The 23,170-nt window shown below is 37.9% G+C and overlaps 2 protein-coding genes across 6 annotated transcripts in view; one reads left to right on the top strand and one right to left on the bottom strand.

Annotated features, from left to right (window-relative positions):
• Positions 1-3,875, bottom strand: part of AK9 (adenylate kinase 9) — a 60,631-nt gene extending 56,756 nt beyond the window's left edge. For all 3 annotated transcript variants that reach the window (XR_012055012.1, XM_030267718.4, XM_072926770.1), the window contains exons 1-3: positions 3,739-3,875; positions 3,418-3,484; positions 2,332-2,461 (exon numbers count right to left, since the gene is read on the bottom strand). Coding sequence is in view for 2 of the 3 variants with exons in the window: in XM_030267718.4 (XP_030123578.4) it covers positions 2,332-2,448 (117 nt within the window). In the remaining variant the exon portion in view is untranslated. The remainder of the gene's footprint in view (positions 1-2,331; positions 2,462-3,417; positions 3,485-3,738) is intronic.
• A 161-nt stretch (positions 3,876-4,036) lies between these two features.
• FIG4 (FIG4 phosphoinositide 5-phosphatase) overlaps positions 4,037-23,170 on the top strand; it is a 50,150-nt gene continuing 31,016 nt past the window's right edge. For 2 of the 3 annotated variants that reach the window (XM_041715119.2, XM_072926771.1), the window contains exons 1-7: positions 4,037-4,172; positions 13,425-13,523; positions 13,738-13,861; positions 16,764-16,920; positions 18,186-18,236; positions 20,788-20,936; positions 22,781-22,909. In XM_041715119.2, the coding sequence (XP_041571053.2) occupies positions 4,104-4,172; positions 13,425-13,523; positions 13,738-13,861; positions 16,764-16,920; positions 18,186-18,236; positions 20,788-20,936; positions 22,781-22,909 (778 nt within the window). In that variant the 5' untranslated portion in view covers positions 4,037-4,103. Of the gene's footprint in view, positions 4,173-13,424; positions 13,524-13,737; positions 13,862-14,109; positions 14,470-16,763; positions 16,921-18,185; positions 18,237-20,787; positions 20,937-22,780; positions 22,910-23,170 lie in introns of those variants that run through there. The other variant, XM_041715120.2, reaches the window with a different exon arrangement.

Genomic DNA, 23,170 nt, shown 5'->3' on the forward strand with positions numbered 1-23,170 from the left:
AAACAATGAAAATCTACCATTGGGATTGGGGCCTCTGAGTTATGCATTGGGCAAACACAAAACACTCTTTTTAATACAATCCTCTACTTCATATTGCCTAGCATTGCTAATATGCTGCTATGTGTAGCTAATTATCTCCAAAGTCATTATCCTGAGTTTATTTCTGAGTAATTGTATCTAAAACTCAGCTATGATTTGATCACAAATTCCTATGAGAAACTCCTTAGGACTAAAATTTTTATCTTCAGCCTCAAAGCAAATTGTGACACAAACCTACTCAACACTTTCTGAGTAGGATACATCAGAATAATATTTTTTACTAAAACAACAAATGCTTAGAAACTGCCCTTGTTAGTCAACAAATCTGGTTCAATACTGACAAAATCTTTATCATTTACATGAATCCAGAGGAAAACCAACATCACTGAGAGATATAAGGCTTCCAAGAGTGATTAACTGAACGGAATTTTGCACAACTCACCATCTTCCACCGTTAGGATTGTGCTCTTTTTTTAGAAGGGCATATATGAAGACCTGTTTTGACTTTTCTTTTTTGTCCTTAATAAATTTTGTGATAGAAAACAGCAAAACCCAACAAATAAACTACATTCCCAGTTAAGAGTGTATCAACAAACACCCCAGTCTACTCATACCTTACATACTACAGGTGTGATCAGAATAGATTAATTTGGCTTTGCTTCAATGGCACTGTGTTTTTAATTTAAAAGATGTATCTTAAATAGGAGAGGTACTCTGCACATAAGTCAGATATATAGAAGTCAATACCATGAAAATAAACTATTTCATTTCCTGCTTTCCTTTTTTGGTAAGGTCTGTACAATTTCTGTAGCTTGTTATATTGGTATTAAGCATCTACTGAAGGCAATGGTTGAGAATACGAGAATTTTTTTGTGCTGTCTTCCAATGAGCATTTTATGGTGATTTGGTCTATAAAACATGAAGTCACCTTTTTCATGTAAGGTTACAATTTTGACGTTAATTTAAAACTAAATAAGTTAGTTCACTGTAGTTTTCTGTCGAGCTGAGTAGACTCTTACAAGAGCATATACTCTTTAAGACATGTTATAAGGCAAACTTCTACAAAAAAAAAACAACTCCCTTCAACGAACTGAGGCGATAATGCAAAGCCACATTTGGGGGGAAAAAAAAGATGTCTCAAAAGTTTAGGTTTACAAAACATCAAATTTTCCTAAGTTAAAGAGGCCACAAATTAGTTGAAAAAAAGACAGACCTTGTATTATAGTTAAAATGTAGTACAGATCCTCTTATCAGAACACCTTGGTGGATTTTGAATGTTTCCAAATATATAGGATAGAATTTTTTCAAAGTTTTAATATTAAGATCTGTAATACCTCATTGCATGTCTCTAAGTCAGTACATTAACCTGAAGGCTCTTTTTACACCGATTTATGTCAAGTTTATTAAAAACTAAAATATTTTAATAGCATTATTCTGGTTTTGGCTGGGGTAGAGTTCACTTTCTTCACAGTGGCTAGTGTAGGGCTGTATTTTGGATTTGTGCTGAAAAAAAGTGTTGATAATACAGTGGTGTTTTCATTACTACTGAGCAGGGCTTACACAGAGCCAAGGCCTCTCCTGCTTTCCATACCGCCACACTGGTGAGGAAAATGAGGGTGGATGCTGGGAAGCTGGAAGGGAACACAGCTGGGACAGCTGACTCTGACTGATGCACAAGGATATTCCAAAGCACATGGTGTCAAGCCCAGTGTACAAAGCTGAGGAAGTGAAGAAAAGGGAAGTATTTTTGGAGTGATAACATTTGTCCTCCCAAGTCACCACGAAGCACGATGGAGCCCTGGTTCCTGGGGATGGCTGAACATCTGCCTGCCCATAGGAAGTGGTGAATGAATTCCTTGCTTTGTTTTGCTCATGTGCATGACTTTTGTCAACTCATGCATTTTATCCCTTTTACCCTTCTGATACTGTGTCCCACCCCACCAGGGCAAGTGAGTGAGCAAAAGATTGTGTGGGGTTTGCTTGCCGGCTGGGGTTAAGCCACAACAAAAATAAAAACAATCAATTTTGCCAATATCAAAAGAGAAGAAAGATTTTGAGCAACTTGTAACTTTTAAGTACAGTAATAACATTTTTAATTGCAACTGACTGAAGGCAAAAATTGGTCTCATTAAATGAGACCAGAATTTTAACCATCCTCTGCAGGATTTGAAGAATGGCAAAATCCAAAAAGCAGATATTTGACCCTTTTGGTAGCACTGGTAAGCTAATGTTTTGAAAGGAAGAGTAAAACTGTTAGCAGAATATCCGACAAAAACACATCAGACATCTTACTGGCTTTCCAAAAACAATTAAGCAAGTGGGCTTGGACAACAGAAAAGATCTTTCAGCTTCATCTTCATCAAAGATGTCTGTAAAGGGCTGAGTTTGTCTTCCCTCTTGTGAAGCCATGTGTTTTCTAAGGCTAGAAGGAAAAGAAGAATTTGTTATAAAGTACAGTAGTTACATGTATGTAAAATGACCTTAAAATGGAAGTGAATTACAAGGTGAATGGATTTGTAAAAAAGAAAGCTTTTACAAGAAGAAAAAGCATTTACAGAACACACACAATGCACATATCAAAAGAGAGAAAATCCACTTATGAAAAACAAAGGACTGTTGGAACAACCCCTGATCACAAGCTGTTGATGACTTCTTCAAGACTCTCATATTGCCTGTTGCTCTTGTTTAGTTGTTTCGTTGATCTTCCCTTCCTGCTCCAATTACCACACAATTGTGACTTCTCTCTGGTCCCTGAAATGAGCCATGAGCCTGCCAAGATCTTTGGTTTTGTGCTTCAGACACAGAAGAGCCCTGTCATGGTCAATGGAACTACTCTCTGTGTCCACACAGGCAGGTACAGGAATAAGACCCTGTGGAATTAAATCACAGCTCTTGATCTCTTCCACCATCCTCTTCTCAAATCCCAGCTCTTCCAGGAATGCAGATGGTAGTAAGTCTAGTGCTGCACAAAAAATTTAAACCTAAACAAATTTCTAATTAAGATAAGTTGGAGGAAAATTTGCGTGGACCTTTCAAATAAAACTGGAGGCCAAAACATGAGGAGCTTGCTGAAGCTTGTTTGAAAGAAGCAAAACAAAACCTCACTGTCTTTAGAGGGCCACTTCAATGTCACAGCCTCAGCAAAACCCACACGAACCATCCAACCCAGCACAGCCCCACATAACTCCCAGTCAGTTTTAAATTAAATTTAAAAATCCAACCAAAAAAATCTACTTCAGGATGAGAATCTGAAAAAGTTTGTCTTGAAACATCAAACCCAAATGTTCAGACACTCTTGCATTAAACATTTTAATATTAAAAAAAGAAAAAAGCCACTACATGCCAACCAACTCCCCACTGCCCCGACAGAAAACTCACCGCCTGAGCTTTATCTGCTGCTCCCAGACGTCTCGCTCCCTCCCAAACCTTCACAAGGGCCAATTTCCTAAAAGACACCACAACCAAAGCAAAGAATTAAACCAGACACACACACACACTCACACACACACTCCTTTCTACGCACACCCAGGACGATGTCCCGGTGGGAGCCCCGCCGTGCGCGCTCCCGCTGCCGCCGCCGCCCTGCGCGCCCCCGCTGCCCGGGATACGGCCGCGCCCCGCCCCCTCCGGAGGGAGAGGCAGAGGCCCCGCCCCACACAGGGGTGTGGGCGGGGCTGCGGAGCTGTTCCTGGTGCTGACCGTGCTCTTCCCGCGGGGAGCGGTTCCCGGCGGGAGCAGAGACTGCGAGTGAGCACCGGCGCCGCCGCCGCCTCGCCCGCCCAGGTGCCCGGTACCGCCGGTACCGCCGGTACCGCCGCTGCCCCCGCGCCCGGAGCCGCCGTTGCCGAGAGGCCGCGCGTGACGCGGCTCCGCGACGCAGGCGCGCTCTCGCGGCCCCCCGTGGGCGCGCCTGCGCGTTGGCGCGCCGGCACTTCCGGGTTCCCTCGGTGCCGGCGGTGTTTCCCCGCTCAGCCCCGGAGTGTTCCTCCCCCGGCTCCGGCTGTGCCCGGGGTGTTCCCGGGCAGCCCCCGCCGCTCTCCCCCTCGCTGCGCCTCGGAGCTGCCATGCCGGTGGCGGCCGCCGCCCCCCTGATCAGCTCCGTGCAGAAGCTGGTGCTGTACGAGACCAGGGCTGTAAGTAGTGTCCTCCCCGCTGCCGCCGTCCCAGGGCTGCGGCCGCCGCGCAGCGCGGAGGGGAGGTCCCGCCCCCCGGCTGGGCCCTGGCCGCAGCTCCTGCCTCGGCTGGGTTCCAGCTTGTCAGAAACTACGCCTTGCCTTTCGTTCAAGCTTGTCAAAAACTACGCCTTGCCTTTCTTTTGGTGTGTTGGGATCTAGTTCTTTTTGGTCACACTCTCAAAACATCTCAAGAACTGAGAAAAAGAAGGTTTTAAAGTTCTTGTTTTCACTTTGTCTTTGCCTCGTGACTTAAGCGGAGGCGTGGCCTCTGGCGGGCAGCCAGCGCAGGGCCCTGCGGTGGGGGTGCTGCCACGGTGGGGCCCCGGCTTGTTCTGTCCTGTGGCTTCTCTCAGGAACGCTGCCAGAAGCACAGGGCTCCCCTGTGCCACGGGGAGTTAAAACTGGACAGCCGAAGATGTCCGGAATTAATATTTTAATTAAGAATGGCTCAGTTGATTACCACCTGCACCGACCTATTTGCTGTTTATGACACACTTCAGTCCTCATTGTCGGAATGACTGGTGAAACAGTTTCCAAAGTTTTTAGTCTGACCTCTAGAAGTCAGCTCTTAAAGATTTTCAGCATTTCTTACGCACTGTTGTAGAAACTATAGGCATGTGTTGTTCACAGTATTTTTTTCTCATGGCAAAGTGGATTGGAGGTTGGAGTGGTAATTGCTGCTTTAGTCATGTGATGAGCACAGTGTGACTCAGAATCCAATTCTTGGTGTAAATACCACTCTGTGTACCATTCCTTAGCTCCCAATCAAATTTCTTTGTGTTTCATAGTATGTTGGTTTTCTTCACTTGAGGTAGTTTTTGATAGGGTTAGGTACCATGGGTTTAAAGGCAACAGCTAGGTCTAGTTTCAAGTTCAGATGTTACCTGTACTGATAACAGAAAGATAATTTATACACTGAAGCCCCTTGGAAACTTCCCAAAATAGTACAGATGCAAGAATGAGCTCAGTATAAATTGAAATCTGACTTCAGCTTTGCTTCTGTCAGAAGCTGATTTGTGCTTTTGTCATAATTCCCCACTGAACAGCCTATGAAACAGAGACAGATTAAAGTATGCAAAGTTATTTTTACAAGTAAATTTTAAAAATGAAGGTTACACTCCAAAAAGTCTTTCTAAGGTGTTACTTTTTACCTATGCCTAAATTAATTTTGAAAGCTACCATATTTATCTTTCTCCTTGTTTCTGGTAAAGGCTATTTTTTGTTCTATTTTCAGCTAAATTATTGTTATACATGAGTAGGGAACTAGACAAATGTGATTTCTGAATCAGGTCCTGCATTACTCAGTTTAGTTGTTCTTGGCTCACAACTCATGCTACATCTCAGTTAGCTGAGATTTGGCTTCTAGTGACTGGCATGTGTGGATACCTGGCCTGCTTCTCTCTGTTGCTGAGAGACAATGTGCTGTGTGCAGGGCAAATATTTTGCTTTGGAGTTCTGTCAGCTATCTGCCACTCTCTGGGCCTTTCCATCTGATGCTTGATGCTGTTACTTCGGGAGCTATAGTCTTTTACATCTGGCCAGTAGCAGTCTCTGCCTGAATGGATGGGTTTGTCCATGCTGTGCTCTGTTCAGAATTCGGTGAGGGGCAGATCCAGCAGTCCTGATCGCTCCAGGGGGCAAGATAGTTTTCATCAGCTGTGAAAGGCAGTGGTTTGTGGATGAGCATGTGCTGTTTGAAATGTTTCAGTTGCTCAAGGTCATCTCAAAGCTGTTCCCTCAGTCACTTCTTGTGAGTGATGAAAATGGATTTTTTTCCCTGAGTAAGGTTTTGTTCTTACTTTTAAAAAGTACAAATTGAAGCACTTCATGGTTTGATACTCAAATTCTAGTGACTTTTTTGAAAGAAAAAATTCAGTAGCAATCATTTTGGTATGATCATTTGAAAAGACTTGCTGCACTTAATAGATGCATGGACTAAGGGATGTTAGAAGGGACTTCCAGAGAACACCAAGTCAAGCCCCCTGCTCCAAGCAGCTTCAACAAGCATATTGCTTAGGGATTTGTGCAGCTGAGTTTTGAATACCTTCAAACATATAGATTTTACACCCTCTGCAGACCACTTGCAAGAGTTTGTCTCTCTTACCTGCACTTTCCTGTTACGTGGTTTTAGACAGCAGCAAGACGCTGCCAAAGCTTTCTGAAGGCTGAACAAACCTAAACCCAGTTCTCTCTGCCTCTACCAGCACACCACGTGCTGTCATGTGGATTATCTGGAGAGCTCTCTGCTGGAATCACTCTGGTATATCAGTGTCTGTCTTGTATTGGGGAGCCCAAAATTTGACTTCTGGTTTGATCAGTCACTGTTACAATTCATTCAGTGTCATGTTGTGCTGTTGACAAACTTCTCCCCAAGGTATCCCTCATGCCATCTCCTTTGCATAAGATCTCACAATCATACAGTTGCCAGCTGTGACAGTCACTTGTACAGCATAAGCATCATCCAAAAATAAAAATGAGCAGCTTTCTCCCGTTTCAGGTGCTCTTCTGATTTCCCTAAGGCCATAGACTTGCTAGATCCAGCATGTGGGATTTGGACTTGTGTCAGATACAGGCTAACATGAGACTGTATCCGAAGATTTCTGGTACAAAGAAGGGATTATTTAAGTTATCAGAAGTGGAAGAAACAATGAAGTTTACTCTGGTCATACAGCTTATTCCTTTCAAACCCCTCTGTGTTAGAGCAGGAAGAGATTAAATGGACGAGGAAGTGGAAAAAGTGGAGATGGTTTACAGAGGGTTTCTTTGTTTGGGTTTCAGATAAAAATACAATAGTATCATTGAAGTCAAAGAGGATAGGCTCTGGTACTGTTATTGGAGTCAAATGAGAGACTGCAAGAGGTGAGGAGAACTGAATTTATGGTGTAAATTGAATTAACAGAGAGCAAAATTCTATATTTTCTATTAATGTTTATATTTAGGGTAGTTGCTGAAACATACCTTTTCAACTGATGCTTTGGGTCAATAAATGACATGGAGATGTTAACTGTATCTCCTGCTTGTTCTAGGAAGTTGAAAGCTTGTTTAGAAATAGTCAGAAAGATGAACTGAAGGTTTTATTCAGATCAATGCCAATTATCTTACCTTTTATACATATATTGAGCACTGAAATGCACACCAGAGGGCACTAAAGATATTTGAGCACTATGACTAAAAAATGACAAAAGATACTTTCCTCTCTTCTTTAGGAGAAGATTGAACTCTTGTGTTTCCACTACATGAAGCCTACCTGAAAGCTGTAGGTTAGTTCACTGGAAATTATCATTCCCCTGAGGCAATGTGACATTGAACAAGACAATTTGTGTTGTCTCTATAAAGTCATGTCTCTTGCCTATCATTCAGGATATTATGAGGCTTAATTAATAGTATTTTATTCTAATCAGGTTCTTTTACAGTCTTCATCTCCACAATACTGAGATGACTTGCACAAGCTTATTAATTGAAGTGCCTGGCATAATTACCTGTAGATATTTCTGCCCTTTATTCACCAGAGAAAACCATGGGCATTTGTTTTATTTTAAATGTTGTTTATTCTAATAATATTGTAAAGATTTTTATATTAAAATCTCCAAAGGCTGCATATTTAATGTTGAAGTTAATCTGTGGTCAGTTTGGAGAAACTTCAATATAAAATATGATTTCACAGAAAAGGCTATAGAATTTTTACTGAATTATGAAGTGCACTGATTTATATAGTTGGGTATCTGACACATTCAAAAAGTGTATTGAAAGTAGTGAACAGCCTACTGGGCAACCATTAGCTATCATAATTTTCTAGCTGGAAGTGGCTGTGAAATGTGGTCTCTATGGAACAGTTTCATTAGCAGAAGACAGTTCCTTTCAGCTGATTCTCCTATTCCCTGTGTATTGGCATTCTGGGAGTGATGGTGATGTGGTGGAACAGTGGATGGAATTGGGACAAGAGGAGGAGTTTGGTGCAACTCAAGAAAACACTGTTTCTCTCTTAGCTGTCTTGCCATACTGCTGGATATATGGCTATAAAATAGAGAAACTTGATCTACTGGTGTATGTGGGCTCTGAGAGCATTTATGAACAGGGCAGATAGCTGGTGGCATAGCGGAGATGAGAACACCACAGGTTTTCAAGGATATGTGCTATTCAGGCAGCACAAAACTAAAGTTCAAAAGTGAATGCACCCACTTGATGTGAAAGATGTACCTACAAACGTCTGCCTCAGCTCTGGCAACATGGATTTTATTTCTTTTGATCTGTCCTGGGTGTGATTATATGATCACTAGAGCCACAGGAGAGAGATACGCATACAGATTTGATTTTGGTGTGAATCCACCTTTCTGGATGGGAGGCTTATGGATAAATGATCACAAATTGGTGTATTTAAAGGTAATGATTCTATGGGGGGGGGGGGAGTATTTATTGTAATGTAACAAAGAGTGAATAAAAATAGGCACTTTCTATTACAAATTTTTATTATTAAAACTGAGTTTGTTATGGCCCTAAAAAACTATTATTCTCTGTTTAAACTAGAAATTTATTTTGGGTATGAATGTACTGAACAAGGGGTGAAAAGAAAGTGAGTAACGAGAACAAGGTTATGAAAAAGGGATCAATAAGTGTTGAGGTAAAAATAAATATACTAAACAGTGAAATGACTGAATATTTTCAAGTCACTCAAGTCAAGGGTAGCACTGTGATTGGAATATAACAAATGGAATATTTAATCCATTCTGTAGTCCTGCATATAGAAAAGTAATTGCAAATTCAGGCAAATGACATAAAACACAGTCTAGACTTAGGAAGATGCAGTCAGATCAACCTGGTTGTATTGCATATTTTAATCTAAAAATTAGATGGCCTTATGTATTTAAATCAGATCCTCTATTGAGATGCAGTGCCACAAGAAAAATCTCTGTTATGGAAGGACGAAGCTTAGTAGAGACATTAGTAGCTACATTAGAGTGGTGTGAATGAGGAATTATCTGATAGGGATGATTTTCTTCAAGTAATGTTTTTAGGACTGATGTACTTAAGCATTTTCATTAATGTTATTAGCTCAAAACTGGGACCAGCTCTGATTAGTCTTTTTAGGTATTGTAAATAGGATAATCAGAGCACAATAAAGCAAGAAATGATGATGATCCTCAGGAGTAGATAAATAATCTGAAATATAATGGTGTACTATAGAACTTCATGCACCTTACAACAGATTACACACCAATGAAAGTTTACTGAGAGTTTATCAGAAGCAGCAAAGGAGAAGGAGGATCTGGGTGTTTTATCTGAAGGAGTGGGAGGGTTGAGCTGCTGATATTACAGCTCTGAAAAAGAGAGATGTGGTTATTTGGGGTACGGTCATTAATGAAAAATACTAGTGTATCTTTAGAATAAAATTTTGTATGGTATATGCTATTAGAAGATTTAAAAATTGGCTGTATTTATCCACTGCCTATTTTTCAACTTGTGGTGTATTTTTGCGCGCTTTTTTTCCTGCTGATTAAGCTCTTTGTAGCTTTTTAACTGAGGATCAAAAAGATTTTTTGCTGTGCTAGCATTTCTTGATCATAATTAGTCTATACAAAGAAGCAAATGATAGTTATAGACTTGGAGTTCTAAGAAATAATCTTTAAAAAAAAGGGGGGGGAAAAAAAGCAAGCATAATGCTTGATTTCAGAACCATTATCCTGCCATTAAAAAAACAACAAATTTCAGTAAGTCTTTTTATTTTGTTTCTACTCCTTTTAAAAGAAGATGTTTTGCTTGCTTTGGCTTAATCAAAAGATTGATAAAAGATGGTGCAAAGCCTTTCAATTAGATTGCTTTGGTTAAAACTCAGTCCCAGGTGGAAATGACTAATGCTGTTCCTATCTTGTGGTTGCTTAGTGATAATTGTGCAATAAATTAAGCTTCAGTCCAGCTCTTGTAGCTGCCTGGTGTGTTGCCATAGTTGGTAAAGTGTGCTTGTTAACAAATTTCAGCAAAGGCCAGGGGCACAGTAAACTTGGAAGCAGCATGGGTCACCTCAAGTGTGGTTGGAAGTCTCTGGCCAGAGCAGGGTGAGGGAGCCAGCAGTTTTTCCTGCAGTTTCGTTCTCTGGAAAAAGTACTTTGTTGGTCAAGGTTGCCTGTTTATCTAAATGCACTGGCTGTGCTATGGAGTGGAATTGTTTGAGACACTTGGGAAATGCTTCAAATTATTCAGTTCAACTTTGTAATAAACAGAATGAAGTAATAAGGATAAATACTCCCAGAAAGGTTTCTGTAGCTTTTACCCTTTTTTTATTGTAATAATTTCTGTTAATCAAAATAGTTGTAAACACTATAGCACATTTTAGCTTTGATTAATTTTACAATTATATTACAGCCATAGAAATTTATTTGCTGTTACATGCTCAGTGTTGTGTTATTTGGTATTTTTCTTTATGATTTCCTAGTATTCATGTGATGGGAAATATAATTGCAGCACATGTCACTGATACGGTTTTATTTGTGCTCTATGTCATCCAGTAAGACAGTCTTATTTATTTATTAGATGCATAAATTAGGTAGCAGAAACAGCTAATGCTGAGGTGTCTTTTTTGTGTATTTTTTTTTTGCATCATTAGTTTTCATACAATCTTTGTTTTTCTTTCTGATCTTGAAGGTTGTATATGAGTGGGTGTATCAGGCTATTTTTCAAGTAATTCTGGGGTTGTTAGCCTGTCCTGAAAATTTCCGAAGCAGAGGTCTAATTTTGAGTTCCTAGTTTTGAACAGTAATCCAAATTCAAAAGTTTTTGCAGATGTTTCTTTTATTATTGCCACAAGAATATCCTCTGGCGTGCAGTGGGTAACATGCCCATTTGCTAAATAGAGATTTCTCATTGCATGCCTTACTTGGAAGTCCATTGATGCTCAGGTTTGATGCAGCTCTCAAGTGACCTTCCTTAATACATCACACAGTCTGGCTCTACAGCTTAAACCCCATAAATTAGTCTTTAAATTACTTCAGAGAGCCTGTAAGTGCCATTCATTATGGTGGTTGCTTCCATGGTCTGCAGGTACAATTACTCCTCATCTGATCTAACACTGCTGCTGCTGTTCTAAGCAGCAGCAGCACCTAATGCTGCCCTGTAGCTGTGCACAGCCCTGTATTGCAGCTGCCAAGGTGATGTGAGTGATGCACTCCTCATAGCACTTCTTTATGTTTTATTGGTTAATTAAAATTATAATGGAGAAGTATCCAGCTGAACTTCCTTAAAAATAGCATTTGCAACTCCATATCCATCTCTCTCTGTCTCTCTCTCCATTCCCCGCCCCCCCCCCCCCCCCATGTGTCATGTGTGTTCCAATTTTAAATGTGCTCTGTGGTCCAAACTGCTGTTAGGACAAGCATCTTAGAGTTTTGCTCTTCTATTTTTATTCAGTATCATTTGTTGGTAACCATAGGTGTCACTTTGGGAAGAAATTGCACTCATTTAGTGAGCTGGATATAGTGGGACGTCACTGTACTGTACTGCAGTGTTATGGAATGCTTAAAATTGTTTACCTTTAATTAACTAACAGTTTTCTCAAATAAAGAAGCTGCGCTCTTGAAGTGCATACTAACTTATCATCTGAGTATTACAAATGAATGTATTTCCCTCTGCCCATTCATCTTTGGTGCAAAGATGATATAATGGCATGGTCAAAGCAAGTGTCTGTCTTGGTGGTTTGGTATTTCTTGCTGATGGTGGGTGATACCAGCAGAAGAGCTGTGCCATTTGGTGCCATGCACTGTCTTTGTAATTCCCCTCCTGGGAAGCAAGAGCTTGGCACCAAGGGGTCCCCTGCAGAGGCTGCTTTGAGGAGGCCGGGCTGGGGAGCCTGGGCTGTGCACTGCAGCACATCACTGCTCAAAAAAACCCTGTAGGAAACACTTTCCTGTGCCAAAGTGCTGCCTCAAAGGCTTCAGTGAGGGAGTGTTGTGATGGCATATGAATTTGAAGGGCCTTCTTACTGTCATTTGGGAGTAAACAGCAAAACTTACCTCTTAGTTACCACAGCAATGTCAGTGTACAAGGTGGAGCCAGATGTTGGTGGTGTTTCCTTTTAAAGTTAAGTATTATAAGCTTTTAAAGTTAAGTATTTTTTTTTCCTGTTTAGAGCTTACTGAATATCTATATGCTTTTGTGAATTCAAGGAAGTTGAAGATGTCTAAGTTCTTTTTTCAGCTTAAATATTTTGAGAGTAAAGATGTTTCTTAGCATCTAATTGGGATAAATTATGAAATTGTGAGGTTTGTGTGAATATGATTATTGATTTATTTTCATACATCTTAAATCCACGTGACTCTTAGAAATAAGAGCTGACTGCGTAGATCCACATGAATTTGCCATGCTTTCCTACTAGGTTGAGCATTATTAATGAGATCTACCTTGCTGTGATAGCACCACACTGATTAAATGAATTAGAAAAAATGAGAGCTACTTTTAGCAAGTCAGTCCTGCAACCTGTGCTTATTGTTAATTACTCTAAATGTAGAAATTAATTTATAGTTTAATCTCCTTACATTAAAAATGGACATACTATATGTTTATCTGGGGTCATTCTTTCATATTTTAAATGTGAAATAAATCTAATTTTTTTAAACAGTAGTATTGGTAACCAGAAAATTTTAGTTTTGTGGAAGAACATTGTTGAGGAGACTATCATAGCAAATATAAATAAAAATAGAAGAAAATTTGCAGTACTGAAGCACTTACAATTTTGCAGTGTTTGGTATGGATCAGGAAAGGCTAGTTGACAGAAATAGCAAAGTAGTACAATATATTAATGGAAGTTTTAGATAATGAAAAGCTAAAAATTCATGTATAAGCTTCTGCTAAATTTTGCAGAGCAAGTGAAAACACAGTAATGGCTGGGGCTGGGTGTGGTTGGACCTAGTGCAAGTTATAGTTTATTTTCTCTAAACAGGTTTTAAACTTTGATTTTAGTTTTTTTTCCTCCTTGTAAAAAGGAGAGAAAGAGGTCTTTTAAGTTGTAGAGGTTGATTGTATACAAATATACCTCTTAAGATGCTGGTGTGTAAAACAGTTCATTAACAGTCCATATGAAATATTGCATATTGGATGTTAGTAGCAATGGATCTAGTCTAGGCAATACATAAATGGCATTGATGATGTCTTAAGTTACACTGGCTTCTGTTGTTTTATCTTGTAAAATATTCTGAATTGTTTTCTTGGTTTTCTTTTGTGTAGCGGTATTTCCTCGTTGGAAGTAATCCTGCAGAAACCAAATACCGTGTTTTGAAAATAGATCGCACTGAACCAAAAGATTTGGTAATAATTGATGATAAGGTAAGTGCCTCTGTATTTAGTTGCTGGGCTTTTTTCCCACTTGTTTCAAATAATACTGGTTACTTGTTGGTAGCACTGAAATGGGAAACAAAGAATGTAGAGCAGGCCTTTGATTTATTGTATATTTCACAGATTAAGCAAATTCTGCTATTCTCTGGTATGAAATAACATTTAGCTACCAAAACAGTAACCTCTGTGACTTTTTCTTTTAAAGCATGTTTATACACAACAAGAGGTGAGGGAACTTCTCGGTCGTTTAGACCTGGGAAACAGAACAAAAATGGGGCAGAAGGGCTCTTCTGGATTATCTCGAGCTGTCTCTGCTTTTGGTATAGTTGGTAAGTGTTTTGATTGATTTAAAAAAATCTTTTGTTTTCCTGGGAGGTGAGGCTTATTGTGTCATGTTGTGTATCTTTGTCTCCCCCAATTTTATTTTTTGTAAAACTAAAGAGGATTTAGAAATTGTGCTCAATGTTAAGTAAGTTTATGTGTATTTTTTGAAAATAAGTGGTCAGTACAGGAGTGAAAGTTGTGCTGTATGTAACCAGTCTTTTCTTTGTCACTAAGGGACAGATTAAGGAAATAGCCAAACTCTAGAAACTTGGCTGAAGATCGTACAAAACTCAGCTGCTCTTGGAATACAAATCATGTGGAACCTGGCTCCTGAATTCCAGAGCTCACAGAATGCTTTTTAAAAAGAAAATGAAAGTCAACATTCTTTATCACACATTATTCAGAAAGATAACTTTTCAGTTTGGTTAACTTGTTGCAATGACATATTCAAAGATTTCTTTTTCACGTTTGAACAAGTATAACTGACTGGTATGTCAGCTGAATTTTAAAATGCTGCTCAGATGGCCATAATCCTCAAGCGTTCTTCAAGGATTTAATAACTTCTAACTTCATCTGAAAGTCACTACTTTCCTGCCTATTGTCTGATACTGAGGTCAGTATATTGATGGCTGCTGTCTCTAAAGTAAATGTTAATATGTGCTGTGACAGCTCTCAATAATACTTTGTGGTTTATTTGAGTCAATATACACCTGGCCATCTAAAGGCAAAGCTGCAGAGAAAGTAGAGAATGCAATTACTTTAAAGGATGCTCCTGAATTTAGCATAACAATCAAAATGTAATAATATTCTATTCTAATCCAAAGTGGCAAATTAAGCAGAGTTTCTTCATTCTTTTTGTCTGTGAAGCATTTTGGAACTTACCAATGCATCCAGCTTTCCAGAAATTCCTCAGATGGTGTTTATGTTTCTTACTGATTTAAGAGTATTCATAATGGTAAACCTAAAGGAGCTTCTAACAGCATTGCAGCATTGGGTTGTTTTTTTTTTTTTTTTTGCACAAGCCATTAGTGCTCACTGTCTAAATATGTGATAAATATTTGGTTGGAAAGTGGTTGCAATCAGTTAAAATTTTGCATCCCAATTGCATGACTGTTTATATGACTGTTCATAACAGGAGAGTTTCTATTCTGTAGCTGCACAAATGTATTGGTTAACAGATATGGTATATGTATTTCTGGAGGACTCTTTAGCAGTAACAGACTCTCTATCAGATGATATACTTCCAAATTACATGATTCAGACCATATCTGCATAAACATGTAATTTGAAGGAATGCAACTGGTTGTTTATTTCTGCCTCCTGGCTCAGGTGAGAAGAACAGGGCTATTTTTCCTAAAATTGTAAAGAACAGCTTTGTTCTGTCCTCTAGTTATTTCATTAACCAGATGCAGTACATTCAGTGTGCTCAGAATGGAGGTGCTGATAGGCTGAGTTCTGATTTACTGTGTGGTGTTTAAAAGTGGTAATTGCTTTTAAAGGGAGGGAACCAGGCCAAGGAGAAAGGCTCAGTTCTTTATCAGACTTTGGTATAATGTTTGCTGAAATTCAAAGGACAGAGGCTTTTCACATAAGTGATTTTAGTACCTGGAGGATACGGGAAGAACTGTGACTACTATTTAACAACTGAAATTCAATAGTCTGCTTCAAATGGAAGGTTTGTTTCTTATTGTCAGCAGGATCTCCTGTCTTTGTGCAGGTGAGAGCATTTTTCCAAGGGGGGCTAATAAGGTGGAAGAAAAGATTGCAGTTCATTCGATCACGTTGCAGCCTCCAGCAGTGATAGGGAGGAAAATGTGTGCTCTCCTTATCCTTTTTCTTTACTTTGTACTGCAAAGCTAAAAGAACTGAGTATAAATACAAGTAAAACTATGAATTGTGAGGGTCCATTTGCATCATGTCATCATCATCACCTCCCTCCCCAAATTAATGTATTTGTTGATAGTGCAATAGTGAGCAAGTTTCAAGCTCTCAGCAGCCTACCAGAGCAGCTACCTCCAGTAGCTAATTAATGTAATTTATTACCTATTAAAACATATTACTGCTGTACTATACTGTATTAGTAGCACATTTAACTTCAGGGGTGGTTATGTATTTCTATTTTCCATTTGAATTTCTACATTTGTGTTGTATTTAAAGTTTTGTTGCACTTTTCCCCAGTCATATATAATAGAAATATCCAAAGGAGGCACTCCATGAAGAAGCATGGCTAAGCCCTACAGGGAATGAGGATGAAGGCTTCAGAAGCTGTCTTTTTATAGGCAATAAAACCAGACACTGCCTGTTCTATCTTCTTAGCCTTCTGTGTTTCAGCAGGGTCAAGTGTTGATATCTGAGAGAGGAAACAGGAAAAAAAGGAGTACCCTTGATGCTCTGAATGCCTGATTTGGGGGAGATTCTGCTGTAGTCAAGGAATTCAGTTCCCTGCTGTTAAGGAGAGAGAGAAGACAAAGGTGTTGTTTTACCCACAACTCCTTTTGCTGTTCTGTGTCCCTCCCCAGCAGAGAGTACATGAACCTGAAAAGAAAATTGGAGTCTGGGATTCTTCCTTACCCTGGAAAATTTACCTTTAGTATCTGAAGTAGAGTATGCCTCACTCTGAACAATGAGAGTCATATTAAAAGCAAATGCAAGTATGTTAAGTTGACAGAAACATAGTCCAAATAGTCCCTCCATAGTGGGAGGGAAAATAAGTAAAAACTATATATTTTATTAACTAATGGGAGTGAATTTTAAGACTCTGTGTATATATACATAAATGCACATAACATTCAGAACAAATAAAAATTCTTTGAAGTCTTGAGACAATCCTGATACTGTTTTGCTAATTATGTTTTATCAAATAAACACAAATATGCAACTAAAAGCGTTGTAATTCTGTTTTAACAGGTTTTGTCAGGTTTTTAGAAGGCTATTACATTGTGTTAATAACAAAAAGAAGAAAAATGGCAGATATTGGAGGTCATGCAATATATAAAATAGAAGATACAAATATGATCTACATTCCAAATGACTCTGTAAGAGTCAGTCATCCTGATGAGGCGAGGTAAATAATGCTGGTAATTAGTGTATAGTTCTTAAATATTTTCTAAACAATGTTGAAATGCAACTGGAAACTTCAGTCATGGGTTTTTTTATTAGTATGTCATTCGACCCATTTTATCTTGTTGGTTGGGAAATAGACTACAAGTTCTGTGGCATCTGGAGCCTGGAGAGTAAATACAACTGTCCTACTCTTCTAGAGTCTATTGTCCACATCTCCATGTCACAGCTAAGTTTAGCAAATCTTCACCAAGAAGTGTCAAATATAAGCATTGTTCCTGCAAGGGCAAAGTAATGCTAATATTGGTTTGTACGATTTGGGGCACTGTTCTTTATTTAGTAGCTCTGGCATGATGTTAATCTCACCTGAAGAGGTCTTTTGTGCCCTTCAAAAAGTGCTGACTAGATTATTAAATTATTCTGTACTGTCAGAATCTTGTAAATGTTGCAGTTGTAAAGGGTGGTGAAAATATTCACTGGTAAGTTTAACTGCTTCTTTCTTTTCAGGGACTTTTTTATGAAGAGACAAGTTTGAGTCTTTATGTTTTTATCAGGGTAGGGTAACTTTGCTTCTATGAAATAGGAGGTAACTGGTATCAATAAATGGCTTTTTAGTCTGTACTAAGTGTGAATAGTCAAAAAGTGATAATGTATGATAAATTGATGTCAGGTAAAGAACCAAGCCAGTAGTAAATATTAAAAAAGCATCCACTTTAAGGTGGGATTAATCATAGTCTCTCCTCTTAGTGTGCAGGAGACCATGTTATCTAACCTACACATTTATGGTGTCAGACTCTGTATTATTCATAGACAATATAATGGTTTCTTCTGGGAATTTGCAAGGCTATGACAGACTTTACTAGATATTTCTTTTCTTGTTCATTTATTTAAGAGTAAAGGAAAAAAAATATTTCTTTTGTAGTATTTTTGAGAGTTTTCTTTTTTAAGATCTGAAAATTTTGATGTACATAAGTGGGAAATGGAACCACAACTTTACAACTGTGACAACTGTGAAAAGAAACAGAGTATGTTTATAAGTAGACAGTAGTTTTGTTTTTGTTTTTTTTTTAAAGGATTTTATTTATTTAATCCATATGCTGACAATCGATTTTAATTACCTGTCAAAACAATTACAGTAAGATAGGAAGGGAACATAGGGCAACAATCAATATTTATGTGTAATTTATTTTCTGTAATCCTCTGAATGACATCCTATAGTCTGTCTTGTTAAAATAAGAATTTTTCCTACAACTTGTATTATTTTTCTAGGTATCTGAGAATCTTTCAAAATGTGGACCTTTCTAGCAACTTCTATTTTAGGTAGGTATTAGTTACTATTCCTTTAAAAAAATGTACACTTACACTTGCTAGAAGATTATAGGTTTTGATACCTAAGACTTTTAGGTTCATAGTCTGGAGAAATAAGACACATAATCATGCTGCTTGTCTATTTTCATCTGTGTATTTTGAACCTGCTTTCTCCTTTAATCAGTTGGCTAAGAATTTGGTCTCCATTAGGTTAAAAAATATAGAACTGTTATTGGCATGGAAAAAAGTAGACACTGAAAGTACTGTTTCCACTGACCAGCCTTGCCAGATTATGCAGAAGTTCTCTCTTTGGAAAAGTAAAATGTTTCAAGGGGGGTTGCTTGTCTTGTTATGTAATATTTATTGATCTCATTTTCTATAAATAAAGCTTTGCCTTGACTCAGGAGCAAAGGTAGAGATATAGGTCCTCGTTTGAGATACACCCTATGTGGGGTATGTCTTTCATAGGCCTTTCTTGGAATTGCAGTTCTCTTGTTTATTGTTTCATGGATGCCATACCAAAGGCAAGTTTCTGTGCCTCAGGTACTATTAAGTGAGATTTTTGGGACAGCACAAAAATGGGAGAACTGTGATGGTAAACCTGGCAGTAGTAGAAGACTTGAAAACTTAAAAAAAAAAAAAATCCCTCTTGCAATTACCAAAAGGTGTGTCAGTCTAGAAGATGAAAATGAAATTTCTTGGAAAATGAAGGCATTCACAGCTTGATCTGTGAAGATAAAACCTACCCAAGTTTTATGTGTATTTCATGCTTTGGCATGTGAAAGATTTTTTGCAGTGCAAAACGTGAGTTTTTCTTCCATGCATTGTCTCCAGCCCTAATTCTATACAACTACCTCCCCCACTACCTCCTTTGCTTGGAGATGACAAATTTGTGCTGTTTCTGTGGTTTTACATAGACAGGAAAGGAGAAGATTCTTATGTGACTCTAACAAACACGTTTATCATAAAATGAATCATAGAATGGTTTGGGCTGGAAGGGACCTTACAGATCATCCAGTTCCAGCCCTACTGAACTCACAGTGCAGAATTTCCTCCTAAATCTCTCCAGTTTTAGTTTAAAACCATTCCTCTTTGTCTAATCATCATATGCCCATGTAAAAAGTTGGTCTCCCTCCTTTCTTTATAAGCCCTCTCAAAGTACTGGAAGGCCATAGGGAGGTCTTCCCAAAGACTTATTTTCTCCAAGCTGAAACTGTAGAATGAAAATAAACTACGTATTTAAAATTTCTTGTACAGAAAAGAATGAGTAAGTGAATGACTTATACAAAAATGTGGTTTTGGCACAAATCCTGTGTGGCATAAATGAAAACTTTCCTGCTGGCAGATAATTTACTGTTTATGTTTTGTTTTTCGTTAAAAGAATTTTTTCATAAAATATTTTTGTGCTCTGTGTTTAAAGTGCATATTTCGCCTGATTTTCAGTTTTGAAAGGAGAAACATAGGATGATACTAGTATTTTTTCTTATTGTTTAGAATATTTTAAATCTATCAGCTTCATTTAAATTGTTCTTGGCTGAAAGCATAACACATTTTTCTGCATGATTTTTATATAAATCCTGAAGAAAATTAGAACTCAATTATAAGAAAACATTTGGTCTAAGGGGAGAGTGGGGGAAACAGACTGAACATGTCTCTTACTAGGATACTGCTTAAAAGTTCTGTTATATGCAAACAGAGCATGTTACAGATATTTTTTTTCCCTTAACAGATGGGTCAGGACATGACTATGGAAATATGTGGATGCATGGGTTACACTTTGTTATCATTAGAGACAAATCTAAATGTCTAATGTTTAAATAATTATTTAGATCTTTAATGGATATCTAGAACTTAGATGAGGACCAGTAATCACTGATGCTGTCTTAGACTAAAATGGAAATATATGAGTATTTGTGATTTTAAGTGTAGTGTACCTTAAAGGTTTCTCTTTTGGAAGAAGCCTAGTAACTTAAAAAATTTAGCCATTAGTATAGAGTGTTAATAAGAGAGACATGAAGTGGAAAATTTGTAACTATTATGGAACTAATTAAAAAAACCCTTTTCTTTATTCAGCAGTCAGTGCCTAAATATGCATCTGCAATCATAAATTTGGGGTTGGATACCATTCTTGTGGACCAGTTTTTTGGCTGTTTTGAGTTCAGGTAGCAGTTAGAAAGTAGCAGCACTTAAATCTCAGAAAAATGAGGTTGTCAATTATATAGATATTTCTGATGGAATAGCTTTTTTTAAAACTTCTAGAATGCTTCTTGGCACATGGTGAATTAAGTTTCTTGATAAGCTCTGTTTAAAAGATATGTGTCATTTTCAATTAAAAGAAGATTATAAACACTTTTTCGGTCTTTGTAAACAGTTTCTGTTTGTAAATCTTCTTTTGGAAATAATTTGTATCATTTGCCATTATATAACTAGAGTCTGTGTTTCTTGTTCAGAAGTCTTTTCTATAAAATGGTACTGTGTTCAACATAAGTATAGATGGAAAGTAATGGCTTTCAGAAAATTCCTGTGCATCTACAATTATTAATAAATGTTAACTGTCTATCAGTTACAGCTATGATCTATCTCACTCCCTTCAGTATAATCTTACTGTCCTGAGAATGCCACTTGAGATATTAAAAACTGAAACAGCCCAGACCCGACAAGAAAGTTTTGATATATTTGAAGATGAAGGACTTTCAACACAGGGGGGAAATGGTAAGAAAACACATCTAATTTAACTGATGATGTTGGTCAGCAGTGTCCTAACACTTGTGAGTTAATAAAAGATTTTGTGAAGTGCCAAATACATTTCAATGTGAACAATGCAATTTCTAAAGGTGTGTAGTCATTGTTTTAAGTTACATTGCAATTGAGGAAGATGACTGAGCATGCTGACATTTTTCAGCAATTGATTACTCAACTGGCTTCTGAGTATCCCAACAGGAATGAGTTACAAAGGGAGTGGGAAGCAATAACTGATTAAGTACCAATTTTTTTTTTGTTTTATATTGGAGAATACTGACAACAGAGGAACTGTATGAAGTTAGCATCATCTTACTGTAGCAACCCCTGTCAAGAAATGTAAGAAAAATTACTCATTTCGGTTGGAAACTTCAGGCTTCAGTTTGGATCTAGTGTGTTCATAAGAAAATAAAAATGAGCAGTCAGAGAGAAAAACTATTTTGTCTTCCTTTTTCTTTGTACACACACACACAAAGTTTCTCCTAAAATTCTTAATATTGGATTTTATTCTGTTGAATGAAACCCCCATGCCCCCAAGAAAAAGATATTAGCAACATGGTCATATATATCAAGATACCAGCAACTGGTTATCAAATACTACAATATCAGAAAGGACCATAGGGAATGTAGAGAGCAATAATTCCTCTTCTGCAAAGACTCTAATCTGGAGGATCCTTCAGGAATCCTTTCAAAGGATTCTCTTCTATGTCATTGTAAAAACAATCAGAAATGAAGATGCCCTCACCTTGATCCCATCAGCACTGTGTGCTACTCACCTGTCTAACCATAGAATACGTGTAACAAATAGCCACCTGTCATTTAAGAATTAATTCTCACTGAAGTAATGCTGCTAGTAGTAAGAAATAGGAAAAATGCTGGCTAAGTGCTTGTGACCAGCTTCTGCTGACTGTCTAAACTCCTTTGTGAAAATATTTTGGTTACATCAGTTTTCCCTGGGCTTACAGTAAGTTGGGTCTAGGTAACAATAGTTTGTTCAACAGTTGCATTTTCACCTGCAGTCTGTAAGAAGAGCTCCTTTTTCCTCCAGTGGAACATTTGACTGCTGTAGTTGTCTGCTATAATTGGCATTCATACTGCTACAATATAATTTGTCCTGTCAGAAACTTCATTTGAAAAAGGTGTGAAAAAATATAGGCAATATAATTCTTGTCCTCTTTCTTCTAAGTTTCAGATTCATTCAATTCCCTCTACTACCATTTGGCGACAGTTTTCATCTTGGTCCTGATATTTGAAACAGAACAAGACTCTGATTCCAGATATATCAGAAACAAAATTTTAATTTGTAGGTCCACAATAGCTATTTTTCTTGGTGTTAGTGAAAATTAGGAAAACTCTGTTGAATTGTGTGAAAAAGGATGTTCATGATATTCCAGAACCTAATAGGTAATTAGAGGTGACCCAGAATTGAGAAACTTATAAATTTCTCCTGTAAGAACATTTTTGCCTTAACTGGAATTCACAACTTTATTTCTCTTCTTACCAAATCCCTTGATGGTACTCTGTAGACATCTATTTTCAATATCCTTCTATACTGAAGGATATCAGTAACTTCTGCATGAAGGCACTCAATTACAACAGTGACTGGCAACTCTAGAAAAACTGCAAATCCTCATAAACGCTGGACTTCAGCATGTGCCTGGAATTATCTGTGTTCGGCAAACCTCAAGGATGCGAATAAATGCTACACTGAGTTGCAGCCACGGGAAAATCAAAACAAAGATCCAATGTCTTGGATTTTAAAGCAGCTGAGCTCGTTTCTTAATTGGTAATGCATTTTCACTGTAACAACTTCCTAGGTGTATTTGGGATTTGCAGTAAGCCTTATGAAAAGTACGTGTGGAATGCCAAGCTTCTGGAAGTAGTAAGAAGTGCTGTTCATCGCGACTGGCTGCTGTATATTATTAATGGATTCTGTGGCCAATCAAGTATCCTTCTGCTGTCGTAAGGAATTTTGGTTTATCAGTTTTGAAAAAACCCAGTTTGAAAATTGAATTATTTCTTTGTCGTATAAATACCATTCAATTTTATACTTAATGTTTAGCTTGTATTTTTCATTAATTTCTAAATAAGAATTATAGTTATTGTAAGAGGACCCTAACACAGGTAGACTGCATTTTCAATGAGGTTCTGTTTATAAGTGTGAAGTTTAGTAGTAAAGAACTTGAGAGGATTTTTGGGCTCAGCTG

Source organism: Taeniopygia guttata, chromosome 3 (genome assembly GCF_048771995.1).
Source record: "Taeniopygia guttata chromosome 3, bTaeGut7.mat, whole genome shotgun sequence".
Taxonomy (NCBI): domain Eukaryota; kingdom Metazoa; phylum Chordata; class Aves; order Passeriformes; family Estrildidae; genus Taeniopygia; species Taeniopygia guttata.